The 20,422-nt window shown below is 38.3% G+C and overlaps 1 protein-coding gene across 6 annotated transcripts in view; it reads left to right on the plus strand.

Moving 5' to 3' along the window:
• CARMIL1 (capping protein regulator and myosin 1 linker 1) overlaps positions 1 to 20,422 on the plus strand; it is a 278,418-nt gene that overhangs the window by 147,546 nt on the left and 110,450 nt on the right. For all 6 annotated transcript variants that reach the window (XM_090039499.1, XM_090039502.1, XM_090039500.1 and 3 more), the window contains 9 exons: positions 907 to 1,004; positions 1,349 to 1,419; positions 1,815 to 1,888; positions 4,043 to 4,118; positions 8,018 to 8,106; positions 11,163 to 11,257; positions 15,959 to 16,045; positions 18,277 to 18,380; positions 20,263 to 20,340. In XM_090039499.1, coding sequence (XP_089895625.1) covers positions 907 to 1,004; positions 1,349 to 1,419; positions 1,815 to 1,888; positions 4,043 to 4,118; positions 8,018 to 8,106; positions 11,163 to 11,257; positions 15,959 to 16,045; positions 18,277 to 18,380; positions 20,263 to 20,340 — 772 coding nt within the window. The remainder of the gene's footprint in view (positions 1 to 906; positions 1,005 to 1,348; positions 1,420 to 1,814; positions 1,889 to 4,042; positions 4,119 to 8,017; positions 8,107 to 11,162; positions 11,258 to 15,958; positions 16,046 to 18,276; positions 18,381 to 20,262; positions 20,341 to 20,422) is intronic.

Below are 20,422 nucleotides of genomic sequence, written 5' to 3' on the forward strand. Positions count from 1 at the left end.
CTGGAGCCATCCCCAGCGGAATGGGCCCACATGTGGGAAATGGCCTGTCTGTGCACAGACTGATTCCTGGATCTAGGCAAGGGTGGGAGGCAGATGCCTGGGGCTTGAGCCCCAGTTTTCAGCCTGAGGGAATGTCGTCTTTGTTTGCATAAACCCAGGGTGATCTGGGTCTGTTCAGTGGCTGAGAGGCATTGGCCCCACAACAGGATCTGTTATGGTGCTTTCTGTTAGGTTGCCTTTTGCACAGGCTTCAGGGGTCCAGTGCTCTCCCTTTTCCCTCTCCTTTAGAGAGAGGGAGGGAGAGCAGAGGACTGTGGGATACTGTAGCAGCATACATCAGATGCTATGAATGTCCTCAACACCCAAGAGATATGTACATCTGTTCAAGTTAGTGGAGGAAGAGAGAGATCTTCCTGGTTGAAAGAGGGAGAATTTTTTTGCTGATGAGCCAGTCTTCTGCAAGAGAGCCCTTAAACAGCAGCATACTCCTTCTTTGTACAGGGAGAAAAGCTTTTCTTTTAACACAAATGTGACATCTGTCCATGGCCTTAGTCTGTAATACCAAAATAGTCCTAATATTTTGGGGAGAGATGTCACAGGACAAGTTTGTTTCTGTGAACTATGGCTTTATGCTGGTGAAAAGGCATACATGGCTTCAGGAATCATGCAGGGTTAATTGACTGAAAGACAGAAAGAGAAAATAAATATGTGATTACTACTGCAGCATAGTCTATGTTTGGGTTTTAGAAACAGACTTGAGATGTATTGAAGATGGCAATATTTTCCTTTAGATTCACAAACATGAGGCAAGTTGGATTCAATGTAAAATAAAGATGATTTTTGTGTGTGATTATACATGCAGACAGACATTTTTTAATTCTGTCCATTTCTCTCCCTCATATATAGGAGAATTATGAAAAAAGTTACCATGGAGCCCTCAGAAAGACTGGCTAATCTACAGGCACTATGGGACAGCCAGACTGTGGCAGAACTGGGCCCTTGTGGTGAGCATGAGTTTTAAGGCTGAGGTATAAAAAGGTTAAAATCACAGTTTGTCAGGAAGTTTAATTCTATTTCTGGCAGAACCCTGTAAAGGTGTAATTAGTTTTAAGGTGTAATTTGCAGAGCATGGACTTCTGATTGGTGGATGAAGATACTATTTTTAAGCTTCATTGCAACCTGGCTCATATCACAGACAGTGTAGTGTAGTGTTGGTCTGTGTCAGTTTCTGCCTGCCGTATAATGGATGCATTCCTGAAGGAAAGAGAGAGTGAGTTTTGAAGCATTTTAAGATTTTTTTTTTTGTGGTTATTTGCTATAGTGTAAAATGTTTTTATTTTGCTCCTAGGGGGCTTTTCACAAATGTACGCATGTGTTTGTGACTGGCTTGGATTTCCTTATAGAGAGGAGGTACAGTGGGTAAGTACATATCTCATGCTGAGGGCTATTTTAACTAAGTATACAAAGAATGGCAGAAGGCAGATCAGGGTGGGACTGTAGAGACTGACTGCTTTAGTGGGGCATGAGCTGTCATTGGCAACAGCCTACTTCATCAGATGCTATGAATGAGTGTGCAGAAAGCAGAGTTGCTAAATGAACTTGCTTTTTACACATTCATTCACAGCATCTGACAGAGTAGGCTGTCACTTGTGAAAGCTCAAGCAATTATCTTTCTGAACTAGTTAGTCTCCAAGGTGCCCCCCTTATCTACCCTCTGCCTGACTTCAGGCTAACACAGCTACAGAGAGACAGCAAACCACAAAACCAGCAGAAATAGTTTTCTAATAAAATGTGGTTTTGTGCATTTTTAACAGGATGTGGATACAATTTATCTGACACAAGATACAAGGGAGTTGAATTTGCAAGACTTCAGCCATCTTGACCACAGGTACACAATACTCAATAATGCTTATCATAACCTGAAAATAATCATTTTTTCACTACATCTTACTCAGTTCTCATAGAAGCAATACAGGAAATGCAGACAGGCTTAAGAGCTGTCAGTTGGGTTTGTCTGCTTGGTGGAATGACAGTAGCCCTTAATTTTAGCTTCTGCCACAAATCTGTACTCCCTCATCGGCATAGAAGCCATGCAGCGTATGCTTTGTTTGTTTAGGAGCTTATGTGTTATATCTATTTACTGGAGATAATGCACTGACTTTGCCTGTGTACTGTTTGAGTTCACCTTTTTTAAAATTTTTGCACTTATAAAATTAGCTGACTGATACTTCTCGCTCTGAGGTACCACAGTTTGCAGGTTCCTCTTTGCTGAATCCAGCTACATCTGGTAAATAAAGTAAAGAAATGTTGTTGCCTTGGCTCCTGCAGAGTCCCCTTTCCCTCACATACAGTGGGGAAAATTACTTTTTCCAGCAATCTGTAAAAAGACGGGGAGTTACTGGTTCTGGTATCACAGAAACTTTCTAAACCAAAGATATTATCAAGTGAGACACCAGGGTTCTTAACCTGACTCATTACCTTAGTGCTAATTGCCTGAAGTGAAGGCAATTTCCTGTACACATATATGATTTGTCCTTTAGTAACAGAACTTGTCTTCCAGGTGTGAGATGAAGTAGTCCTGATTTATCTATCTAACAGCATTCAAATACTCCTTCATAGTTGAGACCAAAATTGAAAAGGCTATCAAGCAAGAAATAAATTATTGTTATCATGATCATGCTGATGTGTTTGGAAACAAGTTCACCAAGAGATTTTTTGTATACATAGAATAACATGGAAGAAAAACTTAATCCTTGAGGCATGTCACCTTTTTAATATCTCAGCATGAGCATAAAAACAGTCTTGTGTATTAGCTTTGCATTAATGTACAACATTCTTTTGTTGCAAAATGCTGTTTTTATTGTTGCCTTTGTGATGGCTGTATATTTCAGAATGCAGAAAACCGCAGTTCTGAAAAGAGATATAGTCTGGCCACTGTTTATCTGAAACAGTTATTAGGATCACAAGCACATCTAACTTTCTTTCTCCCTCTGTGTTTAATAACCAGCCCTAAACTGATTGAATATAAAACTAATAAACCAGAGGAAATGAAGAAAAAGCTGCCAAGTGCTATTAATGTCTATCTGGAAGTGTGTGCCGTGCAGATAGGCGTGTACCAGCACATAATGCTGGTTGGAAACCTTGGGGATGGGCAAACTAAAAAGTTAACATTAATAAATTAAGTGTGTTGATAATTTTGATTCAGTTTGCACTAGAGCTACTTGCATGTGGAATCATCAACTACGTATACTGTAGTTATGTCTTAGTTTCCATTATACAAGGCAGGGGTTTATAGAGTGCCTGTTGTGTGCATGTGTCTGTATGTATTTAAGTATGAGGCAAGGAATTATCTTATTACTGCATCATGCTACCTTGCATACTAAATAGCGTGATAATGTCTGATATGTGTTTCTTCTGTGGCACAGCATGTTTATCAGCAGTAATAATGATGACTTTAACAAAAAGGGAACAAATTATATAAGGAGTTTGGAAATAAATGGAAAGGGAATCATTTAACATTTTATTTGTGAATTCCCTTTTACAGATTCCCTTTTAATAGAGGACTTGTGCTGAAAAGTATATTATCCTTTTGCAGTTCTCCTGTTTCTTGGGGGGATATAACTCCAGGGAAGAAACAGGGATATGTTGACTGGAATCAGTCTGTCCAAGATATGTATTTAATCATGCAAAAAAGCTTTGTAGCATCATGCTAGTAATTAAGAAACTTAAACAAGTCACAGGCTGAAGAAAAGTAGTGAGAGACTAGGGAGATACCAACTCAAAAAAAAATCTGAATTAAGTATTCATATTTGAATGGGTGTTGTTTAACCAGTCAAAAAATTCATATGAAAATGAAGTCAGTTCACACAAAATCTAGTTTATTTCCTAGATTTTTGTTATATTTAGAATGCAATGGCTTTTAAACCCATGTTGTTTGGCTATTATGGTAAAGGCAAATTAAATTAGGTATAAAATAATATTTAAGAGGTCATTTGACTAGACAGCTGTATGACAAGTATGTAAAAATATTTTCTTTTTCTAGAGACTTAATACCTATAGTTGCTGCCCTGGAATACAATCAGTGGTTTACAAAACTGTCCTCCAAGGATCTGAAATTGGTAAGTAATACTGTGAAGGTACTCCAACTCCTAGAGAACTTTTCTATATTTTACACTGTAGGGGGACAGTTATCAGCAATGGAAAACTGAGCAGACTACCAAAAAAAAATGTCTGTGCATCATCTGGCCATGAATGCACCAGAAAAGTATCTTACCATTTAGTGTTAGACATTTCAAGCGGTAATATAAGGCTAAACAGGAAATTGGTTTAAAGGAACCTGGAATCAGTTATTTGATTAGCAGGTAGGGAAATATTTGCATTATATTTTCATTTCTAAGAAAGTAGGCTTTTCTGTCAATCTTCATGATTACCTGAAGTGGAAAAAAACTTTCAGGTTCCTGGGGCTAAGACGGTCAAAAGACAATAGTAAATATTCAATAATGTCTGACAATTATGTTTTTCCACTAAGGTGTTCTGGTGAAACGTCAACAAAGGGGCATAATCCAACAAGGTGACCTAGCCTAAATTGTTAAACACAGTTGATTTAAAATTAATTTAATTACTCAAAGTAATAAACTATTTTTAATTTAAAAGTGAATTGTCCCAAATGCAGATAATGTTTTTGAAACCTGCTTTTATATCTAGGATTAGACCCTATCTATCCCAAAAGAATTAAAAGGGGCAAAATCCCTTCAGAAGTAAATTGATGTAACTTTATGTATCACAATCTTGCTTGTGAAATCCCTCAATTGTTGCATTCCATGAACACAAAACAATGGTCTATAAAAAGCTGTGGGACCAGAAAATAACTGCATAGGGCTAGTCTGAGAAGCTTAGTCAGTACTTGAGAGAGTCAGATTTTGCACTTAAATTTGTTTTTTGCTGAAAAATCCGTTCTTGACATGATGAAAACATTTCCCTTTTCTCCGCTTTTTTGGAAGTAAAATAATTTCTCTTGTATATAACAATAAAACAGTAACTCAGAGCCTTAGCAGCAGAAATCTCTTTTCCTGAAGATCAAAATATTTTGCTTTGAAAATGATAACAAAGGACTACACAGGAATAGTATTTTAGTTGCCCCATGTCCCCATTTTCTTCTGTGGGCCAGGCTGAACATTTTCATCCAGAGGTGAGACTGGTATATAATCAGAGATGTAGTTTAACCAAGCTACTTGTCAAAAGTAGAACAGGGGAACTTGAGGTACTTCAAGTCTAACTTCCAAGAGGCACTGTAACAAGACTTCCAAATCAAATTCTTTTTTCTCAAAATATTTTGGTATTTGAATTTCTGCCCAGGTCATTTTTTTTTTCTATGGAAAACTTAGATTAAAAATTATTCTTTGCTGTGATAAAAATTTCCATGAAGGCAAGGAATTGCTATATTTCAACCAATTTTTTCAGTACCATTGCTCCTAATTCTCTTACAATGGTATTAGCCTTTTTGTTTCATGATCACTAAGTTAACTACAGTGATCTAAAATATTTTTTGGCAAGGAAATCACAAAACAAGGCAGAATTTGTTTGGTTCCAGTACCGAAGTGGCTAATTGCTTCAAGTGTGCCTTATCTACCTAGAGGAAAGCCACGCAGGAGTCTTTTCCCTATAATGAAGGGGAATGGAGCATTGACTGACCTTGAACGTGTTCCTGTTCCACATGTTTAGGGTTTACTGTCAGGAATTGGACTCTTGTAAGAAAGACTCTTGTGGAAAGTGGTAAAGGCAGAAAATCTACTTGATATCCATCCTCTGAAGATCTGGGAATAACCCAGTAGGTATAGAGAAACAACACATTTCCTCCATGGTAATTTCATTTTACTCTGGGTCAAACGTAGAACAGATACCTGCTGTAGAGTCTTACACTGTTGTAAGTCAAACCACTGCAGTGTAAAGTTAATCCTGAGAAAGTGAAGAGTCCCACTTTAGTAGTTCCTGCCATCTTTGATAAATAGCAGCAATAAATTTTTCACTAACAGCTTAACCTTCCCCTTTCTAATCAGTCTCTTATGGCAACAATGATTGTGTTTTGTGCTACTGAATGATGGAGTGCAGAGACAGTGCCAGTGGTGAAAGGGAAATGACAGTCTTTAAAATATGAGTACAGGTGACATTATATAAAAACAATTTTTTTTCTTTTCCATGTTGCAGGATTTTTTAATCATCTGAAATTTATACTAAAAAAACTTTAAAAACCTGAATATTTAGCCTTGTATATTGATTGAACAGTGGAGTCTGACAGTATATAGGAACATAGACTCTCAGGACCTTGTATGAATATCATTCAGTCATTTTAGCAGCTGTAATCATTAACAAAGTTCAGTTTTGAGCTTCTAATGGATCCTGTGTGATATGTTTTGGAGGAAGATGGTAAAATTCCAAAGTGAAATAAAATAAAAGATGGAGAGTTACTGTGACTTGTTATATAGCTTTTGGATTATAGTTAACATCCCTTCCTCCCCTTGTCTCCCCACCCGCCCAACCCCCCCACTAGCCAATTAACACCGCAAAAGCAGTGCTATCTTCCTGTCATGTTCTGGATAGTCATGGATCCCATGACTGCTTATGCAAATGACAGAACATGACTATTAGGGCTGTGCGAAACAGCACCATTTCGTTTCATGTTCAGTTTCGATGGTTCAACGGAACAGCGTTCTGTTTCAGATTTCATTTAGATTTAAAACAGCTGTTCTGTTCTGTTCTGTCGAAACTGAAAGACTGTTTTGATGCTGTTTCGACTTTCGCTGTGTGGGGGGGTGAGCTCAGCTGGGTTGACTCCCCATCCCCAGGGCTAGATTGGGCATGGGGGCAGAGAGTCAGCCCAGCTGGCCTCACTCCCACCCACTGTGCAGCTGGGCTGACTCTCCCACCCCCTGTGCCCGACTGCAGCACAGGGGTAGGGGGTGGGAATGAGCCCAGCTGGGCTGACTCTGCCCCCATGCCTGATTGCATCACGGAGGGGTGGGGGTGAGCCCTGCTAGGATGAGACTCCACCCCCTCCGCCCCCCACCCCCCCAGCCAGATCACAGTGCTAGGGAAGGGAACTGAGCCGGGCTGAGTTCCCTTCCCTTGTGTTGTTATCAGCTTCTGGCAGTGGGAGATGGGGAGAGCCAGGGCTGTGCTCCCTCCTGGTACCCTGGTTCTCCCCATCTCTTGATGCTGCCTTTAAAACTTGAAACATTTCAAAACTTTCGAAATGTTTCGACTAGCCTTGTTTTGTTTTGAGGCTGTTTCAAAGCCCCTCATTTCAATTCGATTTCACTATTTTGACCTCTAAATTAGTCAAAACAGTGTCAAATTTAAACAGCCGGTGAAATTTTGCACACCCTAATGACTATCATGGACATGATTGGGCATGCAGCAATTCTGTATGGGGCTAGGAGAATCTAAAATAAAACTGGGGGGGGCAGGGGTGGAGGTGGTACTGTATTCCCTGCCCATAAAGCTCTTTCCTCAAGAGTGTGCAAACAGCCTCTGTTCCTTGGGGGCCTGTGCTTTGTTGTGCTTTATTGTCTGCATTTTGGTGTTCCTACTTTGTCTAATGGGTCTTTCTAGTTGAATCTTTTTTTTTTGCACTGTCACTAATCCCTTTTAATTCAGGGACTGTCATGGACGCAGAAAAATGTCCTGACCAAGCAATTTTTATATTCATGGAGCCCCTGTCACGATAAAAGACAATTAGGTCCTTGTTTGCTGGTCCACTCCTTGAATGACTCTTGTTAGTTTGCCTCTTGGTTAGAACATTCCCCAGATTCGCTATTTTCGTCTGAATCCCTTCTTCAAAGGTTTCTAGGATATACCTGAAGCTATGTTTATTACTGCTTGTTACTCATATCATGGTTGTGCCTGAAACCCCAGTCATGGACATGGACTTGTGCTTAGCTAACACCTATTTATTTCCTGTATTTCTGAAGATGTTATTTTGTTTGCTTAATCTAATGTTAATATTTCTTCTCCATGACAGTCCACCGATGTCTGTGAGCAGATCCTAAGAGTGGTCAGTAGGTCCAATCGATTGGAAGAACTGGTATTAGAGAATGCTGGGCTAAGAACGTAAGTAATGTTTCTTGAAATGTTATGTTATTATTTATTCGTAGCTTAATAGATATAAATTACATGTTAGAACTAACAAAATAGTAAATAAAGAAATGATAATCCTAAAATATTATTCTATCTATGCAATTTTATTCTGGGTAGGAGATACAGCCTGTTGGAATGGAATGAATATATCTAAACAACCAAACTTCAAAAATGTACTTCTTCCACTTCTAATAGTAACATTGTAAAAAGCAGATAGATACTTAATATAATCCACTTACTGTACTCTATTTTTTAAAAAAAATATAAATAAATTAACTATACAATTTAGTGTGTACATGCTACGGAATTGTTTGAGTATCTAGGCTGGTAATTAATAGCTCTTCAGACATTTTGTTTTTCTCTTACAAAATGGAGGCAAAGAAACCCCCCTCTTACATTGCGTAGTCAGTATTTGAGTAGCATGTAGATGCCCTGAGAAAGGCCACATTCCCCATTGCCTAAGTGTAGTACACCATGAAGCAAGACAGTTCATTGTCCCAGTGAATTTGCAATCTAACCTAGCAAGCCAGCCCAAAAGCAGACGGAGGAGGTGTTATTTTCACTTAATATTGAAGGACTCAAGCTGAAAGAGATGGAGCAGTGTGTTTTTAGAACTATATATACAGTTAACTTGCATTTGTTTTAATGGGAGTTAGACACCTTGATACTTCTAAAAGTATGGCCCAAGTTACTTTCCTGAGGTCAATCAGGAGGTCTGGGGTAAAGTTTGGTCCCCAGTGCAGTATCCCTAATAAGAAGCATTCAGAATATAAGTGATTGACTATCCTTAATTTTTCATCTCATGTCATTATTCACAGCATTAATAATGAGGGAATATTATAAGAGATATTGACTTCCATTGCACATTGCTTGCTTGCTAACTTGGTATAGCTGGAGCTGGCTTTGATTCTAATAGGACTTGACTGATAATCATCCTGAGACATTTGATTTTGTAGCAGTATATATATATTCCAAGTGTTTGGCAATTTTCCTTTGTGTGTCTCTAGTCTGATCAGCATTAACTGTCTATTCCTGTTAAGGGTGTATATATCAGCTCTGCAGGTTATAATGCCCATTTGCTGGGAGGAAAAAGAATGCATCCTGTTGATACTAGCTTCAGCTACAGAAAGAGCATTTTTAATGAGCTTAGATCAATTACCGTGGTTGGAGTTAAGAAGAGTTATTAAGAACTGTTTAAAGGTTAAGTCCCACTGTGCACTCAGTTCATCTCTTCCGGCTTTTCAAATACTGAAGTCCTGAGTTTGTTTATATTTTTATAGTGCACTTCATGATCGCCATGATAGTAATGTGAGGCTGCTGAAGTCAGGGCTCCATTTCTACTTTGTCAGGGGAGGATTCTCTTATGTGTTGCCCTGGCACACTTGCTGATCACTCCTGCTGTGCTTTGCAGGCAGGCAGGAAGACAGGATTCACCCCAAGGAAATTCTTGTCAGTTGGCAGAGCAATCTTAATACCTGGTGTTTAGCTCTATTGTCACTAGGATTTGGTTACAGGAGATAGGAATTTTCTATTAATATATAGCGAACAGGTTGCTCATTTAGGACAATGAAGCTTCAGTTGCTGATTCGATTTGGAGGCAATTCAGCCCAATTCAGTGGCTGAATCTCTGAATCCAAATCAAATTGGGAGACCAATTAAAATGTCCAAGTCAATATGTAGCCTCTGGGGGGAGGGTGGGGACCCTCACCGGGCCCCATCCCCTGCCTGCTCCCTGAGCGCCCCCCAGCCCCCGCCCATTCTCCCAGTCCCGTAAGTGGCTGCCCCTCTTGGCACTTTAAAAAAAAAAAAAAAAAAAAAAAAATCTCCACGCTCATTGGCTGCTGCAGTGGCTGTCAGGGCCTCTCAGGTCTCGTGGCAGAGCCCCCCCCATGCAGCGCTGGGAAGTGGGAGGCAGCGGGGATTACAGGGCTTTTTTTAAAGTGCCAGAATGCTGGGGCCTGGTGGGGCAGCCATTTATGGGACTCAGAGAGTGGGCAGTGGATGGGGCCTGTTCGATTCAGTGTTTCAGCTGATTCGGTGGTGGCTGAATCAGTTCAGGACAGTGATTCAAATCGTTGAATTGAATCACTGTCCCCTGAATCGGCTGAATCCAAATCCAAAGCGATTACTATTCACTTCACACAGGCCTATTGCCCATGCAGTAAGAGTATATCTGTACTGCTTCTGGGCTGTGTGGTAGAGTGCAGCAGAGGAGCACACATTTTCCACTCCCCCACCATGTGCACCAGCACCTGGAAATGAAGCAAGTAGCCTCCTTAGGGCATTGTTGCCACAGCACTGCGCTTATGGGCTGGGGGAGACATTGTACATAAATCATTTTAAATGATCAGAAACCTTTTAAACCTGTAACAGAACCAAAATTCAGTGCACTTAAACCACTTTCAAAAAGGCTGAAACTGGTTTAAGATAAACCTCATTGGATTTAGTATCAGACTTAACTGATTTAGATCAGACTGGTTTATGAAACTTCTGACCCAGGCCCACTCCCGGTTCAAGTTAACTCACAGTCCCCCAGCATCCCAGGATGCTTTGCAGCCCTAGGCTGTGCTGTCTGCTCCAGCAGAGCAAGGCTGGCCCTGCCCCTCTGCCCTCTAACCAAAGCAATATCACTGCTCCAGCTGGCTGAGAAGGGGAGGGGGGAACCCAGCACTGGACCCCAGCCAGGGTCTGAGAAGGAGAAATGCTCTTGGTTTAGACTCTTCATTTTGTAATTCCTGTGTTCCAGGATTGATAAATATATATCAAAGGTGCTCAGATCATTGGGTGAGTTCCCTGTGATGTGAAGGTCTCTTGAAGCTAATATAAATAAGAAATGAGAATATTGCTGGATTGAAAGAATGATATTATTCTGTGGTGTGTGACCTAACAACTAATGGAAATATTTCGTAGCTTTGTGTCTGATAGCATTAGACATTTCCATTCTTTCTAGTGAACATATTCTAAGCCTCTGAATGTGGTGTTGATTGATGCAGTAGATATAATCTTCTTTTATCATGCTTTCTTTGCAGTGATTTTGCACAGAAACTAGCCAATGCCCTAGCCCATAATCCTAACTCAGGACTTCATACCATTAACCTTGCTAATAACCCACTTGAGGACAGAGGTACTGTACCATTTAAACTTTTCCTTTTATACAAATGTAATAAGAGGATTAGTGCTACTTCATTCAGCTTTGCCTGAATAATAGAGTATTGTTCTTGGTATAATGTCATTGTAAATATCTGTTGTTCACAGATGACTGAGAATTGCTTTTTGTTCTTAGTTTGCACATATCTATTAGCCTAGAGGTGTTTAATGATCCTAATGTAACTAAGAATTTAATTAATTTTGGGTTAGTTTGATTTCACAGGGGTTACTTTTGACCTAAACAGTGGATGAAACACAGTGAATGCTTTGTGTTGGAGACAGAAAAAATAGTTTTAAATAGTACATTTTAAAAAAAAGTATATAGAAAAGAATCTGTGGATGTAGCTGAACATAAGAAGTAATATCGCTGCTTGCTGTTTCAGATGTTTTCAAACCAAAGTGGTTTTTTTTGATTCAGACACATTTTATTTAAGTATTTATGGTCATTGTTTTTGTAAATGTATAGCTATAATCATTACAGTGTGTGCACTAGGCATACATCCATCCCAATTCAGCAAAGCAGTCCTCTTGTCTTCGGTGAGACTTGAGCACTTGCTACCTTCTATGAATCTAAACATACATTTTAAGTAATTGCAGTTTATGGACATAAGTCATTCCTTTCCATTATCCCCCAAACATAAGATTATTTTTAAACTAAGATTAATTTCCTTCAGTCTGGACTTGGCTCTGTGAGCATTGCATACATAGAATTCATATTTCATGTACACCATGCTTTCAGGATGACACCCATCATGAGTTTGTCTGTCAAGGGGTTGAAAGACAAGGATTTTATTCTGTAAAACTTTTTGTTCCTAGTGTTTTGCAAAATTTCCCTTCTCTCCCCTCTCTAACAGCAATTTAAAATGGAAAAATGTTCATTTTAGTTGGAACACATTTGGGTTGAAACACATTTAAAAAAAAAAAATAATGTATTGGTATTTTTTCTTTCACCTCCCAGATAATTATGCAGTTTTGAATAGTAGTATAGATTTGCTTGAATTGTATGGAAAGTGCCAGAAGACCATTTTGTTCACCTGAAATTTAAAAAACATAATGGTGAGAGTAATTGTATTTTGAACAGCATCTTAAATTTTTTTTGGCTTCCCTTAACCATACTGTCAAAATTTGAGTCACCTTTTGAGTCTTATGGCACTCAAGGCGTTAAGTCCTGGGCTTGCTAAAATGATGGGAGATTTGCCACTGGCTTTAATAGATCCAAAGTGTCACCCTTTGTTTCTTTTAAGAAACGTCATGTTGAAAAATCACTTGTCTCTCTCTCATCAAGCTCTCATGGTAAATGGCCTCCTGTTGATGAGGCTGTAAAATTCTTGCCGTGTGGGGGTGATGCTGGCTGTACCTGAAATCTGCTAGTTAAATTGTGGAGGAGGGAAGAATTGAAGGATTTACTAGTCGTCTTAATTGACATGCATCACTGCAGTATTTATTCATATTGCTTTTGCTGCCTTCCTGTTCCCCCTTTCCCATCACAAAATAACATCACATTTGGCTTTTAAAGATATATGTATAGAATCCCCTGCAACCAAAGAGTACAGAGGACCTGCCTGGGAACTGAAAATCCTGGGGGGAATTATCAAAAGATTGTAATATTTTGAGTCTTTCTTCACTGAAGATGCATAGATTTTAAAACTGTACTTAGGATAGAAAGTCCCGCCAGTGTTGCTTTTAAAGTAACTCTGGCTAAAGGCCGAGTCCTATTGGTACTGGAATTTCTGCAAATGCATACAACACTTCACAAAAACTTTTATGTCAAGTTAAATACTTTCTGTCTTTGGTTGTGGCTGATTTTTATTAATAAGGTTAGTGTTTTTATGGAATCTATTATACTGTGTTTCTGAGAATTCCCTTTTTCAAGCAAACTAAGGGAAATTGTGTGTGTGTGTATATGTGTACATATATGTGTATATATGCGCACACCATACAAAACATTTTAAGCAGTTAATAATTAAAACACTGTCAGTGAATACTTCTTTAAAATTTCTCCAGAAAAATCTTATTTATAAAAAAAAAAAAAAAATTCTCAAATGTGTTTCACATCAAGCTAACAACAAATTGCTACAAAGGTGAAGAACAGTAACTTGAATATTCTTATAAGATATTCTGAATTTATTCCTCAAAACGAATTTAGTAAGTGTAGTAAATACTTCCAGCCATCATGACTATATTTCCAGCTACCATGACTTTTTATAGTAAATAATAGAAATAGATCTTCATGTCAACAGCTTGACTATATTTATACAATATGGCAGGTAATTTTCAGCTGTCTGGGAAAACTACAAATATAATCAGTATACATACTAAACATGGTTGTATGAGTAACAACAAAAACTATCCCTGTAACAAAAAATCCATGCACATCTGAAATACAACTTTTCCTGTGTGTCAGATAAAACCATATGACAAATGCAAAATAAACTGTTTGTACATGATATGGTAATAAGAGGTATGCGAAATGGGCCATATTTAATTCGGATTTGGATTTGGCCCGAATCAGGGACAGTGATTTGATTTGTTGATTCCAATCACTGTTTTGATTTGATTAGGCCAAACCCGAATCTGAATATTCGATGCTGATTTGGCCATAGACACAGCTTTAAATATTTTTTCTACATACCTCGAGGTACCAGGCGCAACTTGTGAATGCTGCAATGGTGGGGTGTATGGAGTATCCTACAGCAGTGCAGGGAGCCCCCCCCCCCCCCCCCCCCCCCCCCCCCCCCCCCCCCCCCGCATGCTCGATGGCAAACCCGGAAGTGGACTGGAAGTACTTCTGGCCTACTTCCAGGTCCACCGCTAAGCGCATGGGGGATCCCTCCCCTGCCTTCCTGGCATGGCCGTGGGGGACCCCAGGTGCCCCTCCCAGACCCAGGTGGCACCAGTCACCAAGCCAGGGGGGCAGGGAGAGGGGTCCCCCGCCCACTCCCCAGTGGACCCGGGAGTGGACTGGAAGTGCTTCTAGGTCTGCTGCCGAGCACGCTGGAGACGCTCCCCCCCCCACCCCGCTCCTGTGGGACGCTCCATCTGCCCAGCATCTCAGTATTCATGAGCTGCCTAGTACCTTGAGGTATGTAGAAAAAACATTTAAAGCTGTGTCTATGTCCGAAACATTAATCTCTCCAAATCAATTTGGAGGGTTCCGATTTGGTTCAGAGATAGGTCTACTGATTCAATTCCATTTTGGAGATTTGGCCGCCAAATAGGGCCATATCTCCGCCACATAGAATTGGTGACCAAATACAGCCCTAATACCAATACAGTATTTCTTGTCCAACGATGTGAATTTTAGTATTGAATTAGTTTTTTATTGAAAAATCTTTGGTAGAAGCAGCAAGGTTTATTCCTTTTTTCCTCTAAGACACCCAATGGCCTGTGATGTACTACCGAAAATTTCATTTCACACCATCTAAATCCTGCAGGTTACTTGTTGATTTATTCATGTAATAGATATTTCATACATTTGTTCTATCATTTCTTAGCATATGTCATATTACTAAAAATGTCACCACCTTTTTAATGGGAAATTAAATGTATAGAGTTCAGAACTAAAGATATAGTGAGAAAAATACTTAAATTAAAATCTAAATGCCTTTTTTTTCTTACAGCAAAATTATGCAGAGGTAATTTAATTGGTGTCACTGTCCTACATTCTTAGTGTTTCTTAGGAACAAGAACAATTGCAACCTTTCTGAGACTGTATTAAAAACAGTAGTACAGTGGGTGCATTTATACAACATGCTATGGTGCAGTAGCAATAAACTACTGTGCCATAGCTTGTTGTTTCAGCACCGTAGTGTCGCCAGGCATGAACCGTGATGGCAGCGCTTTTGAACAGTAGTAATGAGCTATTGCACAGTAGCATCTAAAAATAATCATGCTGTGATGGGACTGTGCAGTAATGCCGCTTACTGTGCAGTCATAAGAAAGATGCACCCATTGACTAGTCTAATTAAATAAAATAAGTGGCCACTATGACTAACATGGGAGTTTCAGGTTCTTAGAATCAGTTCTGTGTGCGGTACCTGCACTAGAATTTCTTTTGTACAAAATTCAGCCTTGAAATATGTGTTCAAAAGCATAATGTGCATCCATGGTTTGTTCCTCTTTACCTTATCTAACGAATTAAGTGCTTATTAGGAAAAGGCACCAGAATTGGCTAACATATTAGCTAAGCTTCACTTAACCTGGACCACCATTTCCAACAGATACAGAAAAGAAATACTTATAGTATTTTAGAAGCTTCGCATTGACCCTTGTTTCTGATTTCACAAACATTGTTCTTTGGCTTATTCTTAAACCTTTCAAACATTCCAGGTGCTGATACCATGGCACCTATGCTACCTCCTGTTTGGTCAGCCAAAACTTAATAATGCTGAGCATAGATTTTAAAGTATTTCAGAGTAAATCAGCCTTGGGTGGTTTTTAATTGCCTTTTTGTTCTGTGTTTGTACAGTAGAATCCTGGCCCATGATTAGGATTTCAAGGGGCTAGAGTAATAAAACTCGTATTTTTAGCCTGGCCCTAATAAGAGTGCAGTTCTGCTTGTGAAGTGCTGAAGCACCCCTGCAGTCTCTCTGGCTTTAGTTGGGTTGGATGAGTGGTCTCTAATTCCTGTCACTTTGAAAACATATGAATTCTACCTTCTTTTTTTACCCCCACACAGGTGTATCCTCTCTAAGTGTTCAATTTGCCAAACTTCCAAAGGGACTGAAACATTTAAATGTATCTAAAACCTCATTGTCACCTAAAGGTATGTTTTACACTTATTGCTGAGCTACTATTTTTCCGTTGGATGAGTGAAAACTAAATATTTTAGTTAGTAATAAAAGCTTTTATTTTACAGGTTTAAAATTTTCTTCTGCCTTTGGCTATTCCTCTCTGTCTGTTGCAGCACCGTTCTGTAGTACCTGTTATTTCTTAACCATAGTAGCTTGTTGAAGTGTGGGCCAGACCCAAAGCCAATTGATTTGTCAGATGAAAGATTCCGAATGACTTCTGTGCTATTTGGATTAAGACCTGTACTACCAATGTGCTGGTTTGCATTAACATTGGAATAAATTGTTTGTTGCATTTATGGTTCAAGAAGCTGTCTCCAGAGCATATGGTGTTTGTAATAGCTTACACGTTGTGTTTAAATTTTCAAAATAACATTTGTAAAACTATCAAAATATCTTTTGGAAATGTGATTTTACAAAATAAAACCATTCAGTAAGTGAAGCTGTATCATTGATTTGATATTTTGGCCTAAGTAGAAGGTTCCACGTGCTTGGTTCAGTGAAAGTCTCAACTTTTTGAGCCCTACCAAAGGCTTGCTGAAGTCAGTGAAAAAAATACCCATTAATATCACTCCAGTTTGGATCAGAGTTAGATCAGCTATGCTCCTTATCCTACTTGTCAGACTTGTATGTTGAATTATTGAATTTCATGCTAGTGTTGCTGTTCTAATAATGATAGTATACAACATGTGTACGCTACTTTTATGTTGTAATGAATGGTGTTGACAAAACTCTTTGAAAAGGGCAAACAGCTAGAAGCAATACTGGCCAAATTGGTGCTTGAAGGGTTAAGAAATTTGCATTTTCTATGTGCACAAGTTCAGTCCTGCAGTTTGTGGCTGTGACATATACTTTAAGTTAAAAATTGCAGGGTGGACAATGACACTAGAAAACTTGGCAGATATCAGAAACTTGGCACTGATTTCCAGCTGACAGCAACCCCAAAGCCAACAAGCACGCTACTAATGTTAATCCTATTTTTTATGTTTTGGTTCTTGAAAAACTAAAGCACTGAATCAGTGTTTCCTATATTTAACCAGTATATCCTATATCTATTAGTATATTCTATCCTATTATATATAAAATAAATAGTGTATGTGTGTGTGTGCATGTCTGTGTGTATAATATTATTTGTATCTCACATACACACATATATTAAATATGATGTTTTACCAGCTTCTTTCAATATTTCAAACTATTTTTTAAATGAAAAGATGGACACATGCCATTCATTGATTGCCAGTCTCCTTTCATTAAATGGTTGTAATGTTTGGAAAGCTGCCAAATGTCTCTAAGTAATTCAGAGCATTTGTTTGCACTGTAGCTTTCCCTACACATCTCATACTAAAATCTGCCCTACCACTGAAGAAGATAGTGATGTTCATATGTTTAATAAATTCTCTCAGGTACTGATTGAAAAGCAGCCGCTGCCATTCAGATAGATTCTGTTGTAAATGATAAGTTACAATGCTCAGTATGCAGCTGATATTTACTGGAATGGTCCACCTCTATCCATATTTGAAAGAGCTGATGAAGTTGTTTGAAGAGGAAGGCTGTGACTTGTTTGTTCTCAATGCATACACATTAAAATTAAAGACTATGTATGTATTCTAAACTGGATTTGAGTGTTTATGCATCTCCTGATATTTTAATGAACCAAATATTTTTTCTGAAATTATGAAGGAATACATAATTCAAATGTTTGAACTTTTAGGTCTTGTCAACTGCCTTTGAAGTAGAATTGAATTATATTTAGTTTTATGTTTGCCTTTTGCAGATACTTGCATTTAAATATTCTTGTTTACAGTAAAAGATGCCTTTAAAAACACAGTTTATTTATAATGTTATGTCAAAATACATTAGAATGGGTAAGCCAAATGCATCATGCAATACAAAATATTGTCAGAAAATTGTTTCTAAAAAAAGCTGACACTAGATTAAAGGTCCAGTCCTACTAGCAGGATATACCCAATTTCCTAATAGTGCTTGAGGGGAGGGGTCCTGGCACTGTGCAAGATGGGGCCTTATCTGAGATAAACTATAATATCCATTGCAATCTATGCCCTCCTGCAGTGGAGCTGTTTGGAGAACAGGAAATCATTAGGCATTAATATATGATAGTGTATACACTAAAATGATGTCTTGGCAGAGTCTGTACTACTACTTTTTGGGTGCAACTAAGTTGAATATTGACCTTTTTTTACAGGGGTGAATAGTCTTTCCCAGTCATTGAGTGCCAACCCACTAATTGCAAATACTCTCATCCACCTCGACCTCTCAGGGAACATTCTCCGGAGTGATGATCTCTCGGTGTGTACATTCTTTTAATTTCTGAAAAATCTGTATTTTTAATGTAATATCAAATTAGAGGGGAAATCATTCTGCATGGTCTATTTTATTTAAGTCAGCTGATTGAAAATATACCAATAACTTTGCTGCTATCTTGCAGGTAAAATTAAGTATTACATTTCCCCACACAGCTTAACTAGTTCACTTCATTTTGGTCCCATTGCTCAAGTCCTCCTATTGATCAGAAAACTGCTCATTTTCTCAACGTGTGTAATGGACTAGTAATATAAACAAGAGTCCCTGGAATAGTACTTTAAAGTAACCAGCTTCAGATCTATCAAACATATCTTCTGTCTCATGGAAATGGTTTTAATATTTATATGGAAAACACAAAATACTTCCATACATTTTTTCTTTAAACTTAAATGCCAACTTCATTTGTAGACAGCAAAAATTGCTCTTTTTAAAAAAATAAAATGATTAAATGAGCCAGTGGTGTTAGGTGCCAGTAGCTGGATTTCAGACTTAGTGCACATAGCACTGATTTGTGTTCAAAGGTAAAAAATGCATTTGTTTGAATTTTTTGTGCCTGTATGAAATAAATGTGTATATTTTCTAGGGAGAGAACAGGGGAAGGTCATGGAACTTTGAGGAATTAATTCTCACTGAGAGTTCATTAGTCAAGACCTTTGTGTCAGTAAAATGATGATGGTGGGGTGTAACTGTCTTTTTGTGTTAGTGAAAGACAACAGGTTCTCAATTACATTTATTCAGATATTCACCACCTCTTCCAGCCCAGTCTCTCACAACTTCTGTGTTGAGTCATGCACACCTTAGACATGAAGAATTAATAAAAAGCATTCATTACAGGACTCCATCTTCAGTTGACATACTATTTGAATATTCAAATTAAAGTGTCATATGGTTTTCTTGTGCCTGTGACTTTGTGTTATTTTTCACAATTCTTGTTATCTGCTGGAGATTTATGAAGGCATTTATGAAATGCATCTTCCTGAACATAAAGGACCAGGAGCCTAATTTAGACAAAGGGAAGGATGTTGACAAATTAGGGGATTTAGAAATCAGAAGAAATAAATAGATAAAAATTAAATAAATAATGGAGTAGATATGGGAAATTATTATAGGGAACATTAAGATACATGGGCTGGATGAGCTGATATTGTAGAGGTCTGATTTTTCAGCAGGGCTGAGACCTGAAAACTTGTCTTAACTTTATTTGAAGTAGTGGATGCTCAGAACTTCTGGAAAAAAGCCATAATATTCTTATCTCTACTTTTAATGGTTTTGTGATTGCCCTGATGTAACAGGAGCCTTTATGTAGGCCAGTGTATTTATGATATATCTTTGATAGCCTTTATTCATTAATATGTTTTCTTATCAAGCCCATCTGACATTATCTCTTAAAATCCCTAATATACTGGTAATATGTGTGTTTAAATGAAAGCTAGTCAGAAAAAAACGTGAGATTACAACACAAATTAGTTACTGGCCTAACATAGTAAAAAGGGTTGACTTAAACTTTCAAAACGGATTAGCCTTTTTGCAGTGTGACTGCCTTTCCAATCTATTTTGAACTGAAATTAATTAACACTTTCTGAAAAATGTGTAGCAAGATAAATTAAGCCATGCGTGTCAAGAATACTATTTGGTGGTTGTGATACAAGCAGCATTTCTGTCCTGTCATTTTAATGAGTGTTTTACTTTTGAGGTCTTGCAGGTTACGCCTGTCAGAAAAAAACAACGTTTGTTGAAAATAAGGTGGTTCAATTCAAAATAAATGTGTGAAGTGTATTTGAGAAGTTAAGAGTAAATTATAGTTCTGTGTAAAATCTCTCTCTCTCTCTCTCTCAAAAGCTTAATTTTTTTTTTTTCATATTTAAAGAGCTTACACAGTTTTTTGGCCCAGCCAAATGCCCTGGTTCATCTGGATTTATCCAACACGGAGTGTGCACTAGACATGGTAAGCATTTTTTGTGGTGATTGAGAAACAACACCCCTAACAGTCCAAGCAGACTTATGTGCAGTGAACCTACATTCCTGTA

The sequence above is a fragment of the Crocodylus siamensis genome, chromosome 3, assembly GCF_052110815.1.
Source record: "Crocodylus siamensis isolate JL-2025a chromosome 3, ASM5211081v1, whole genome shotgun sequence".
NCBI lineage: Eukaryota > Metazoa > Chordata > Crocodylia > Crocodylidae > Crocodylus > Crocodylus siamensis.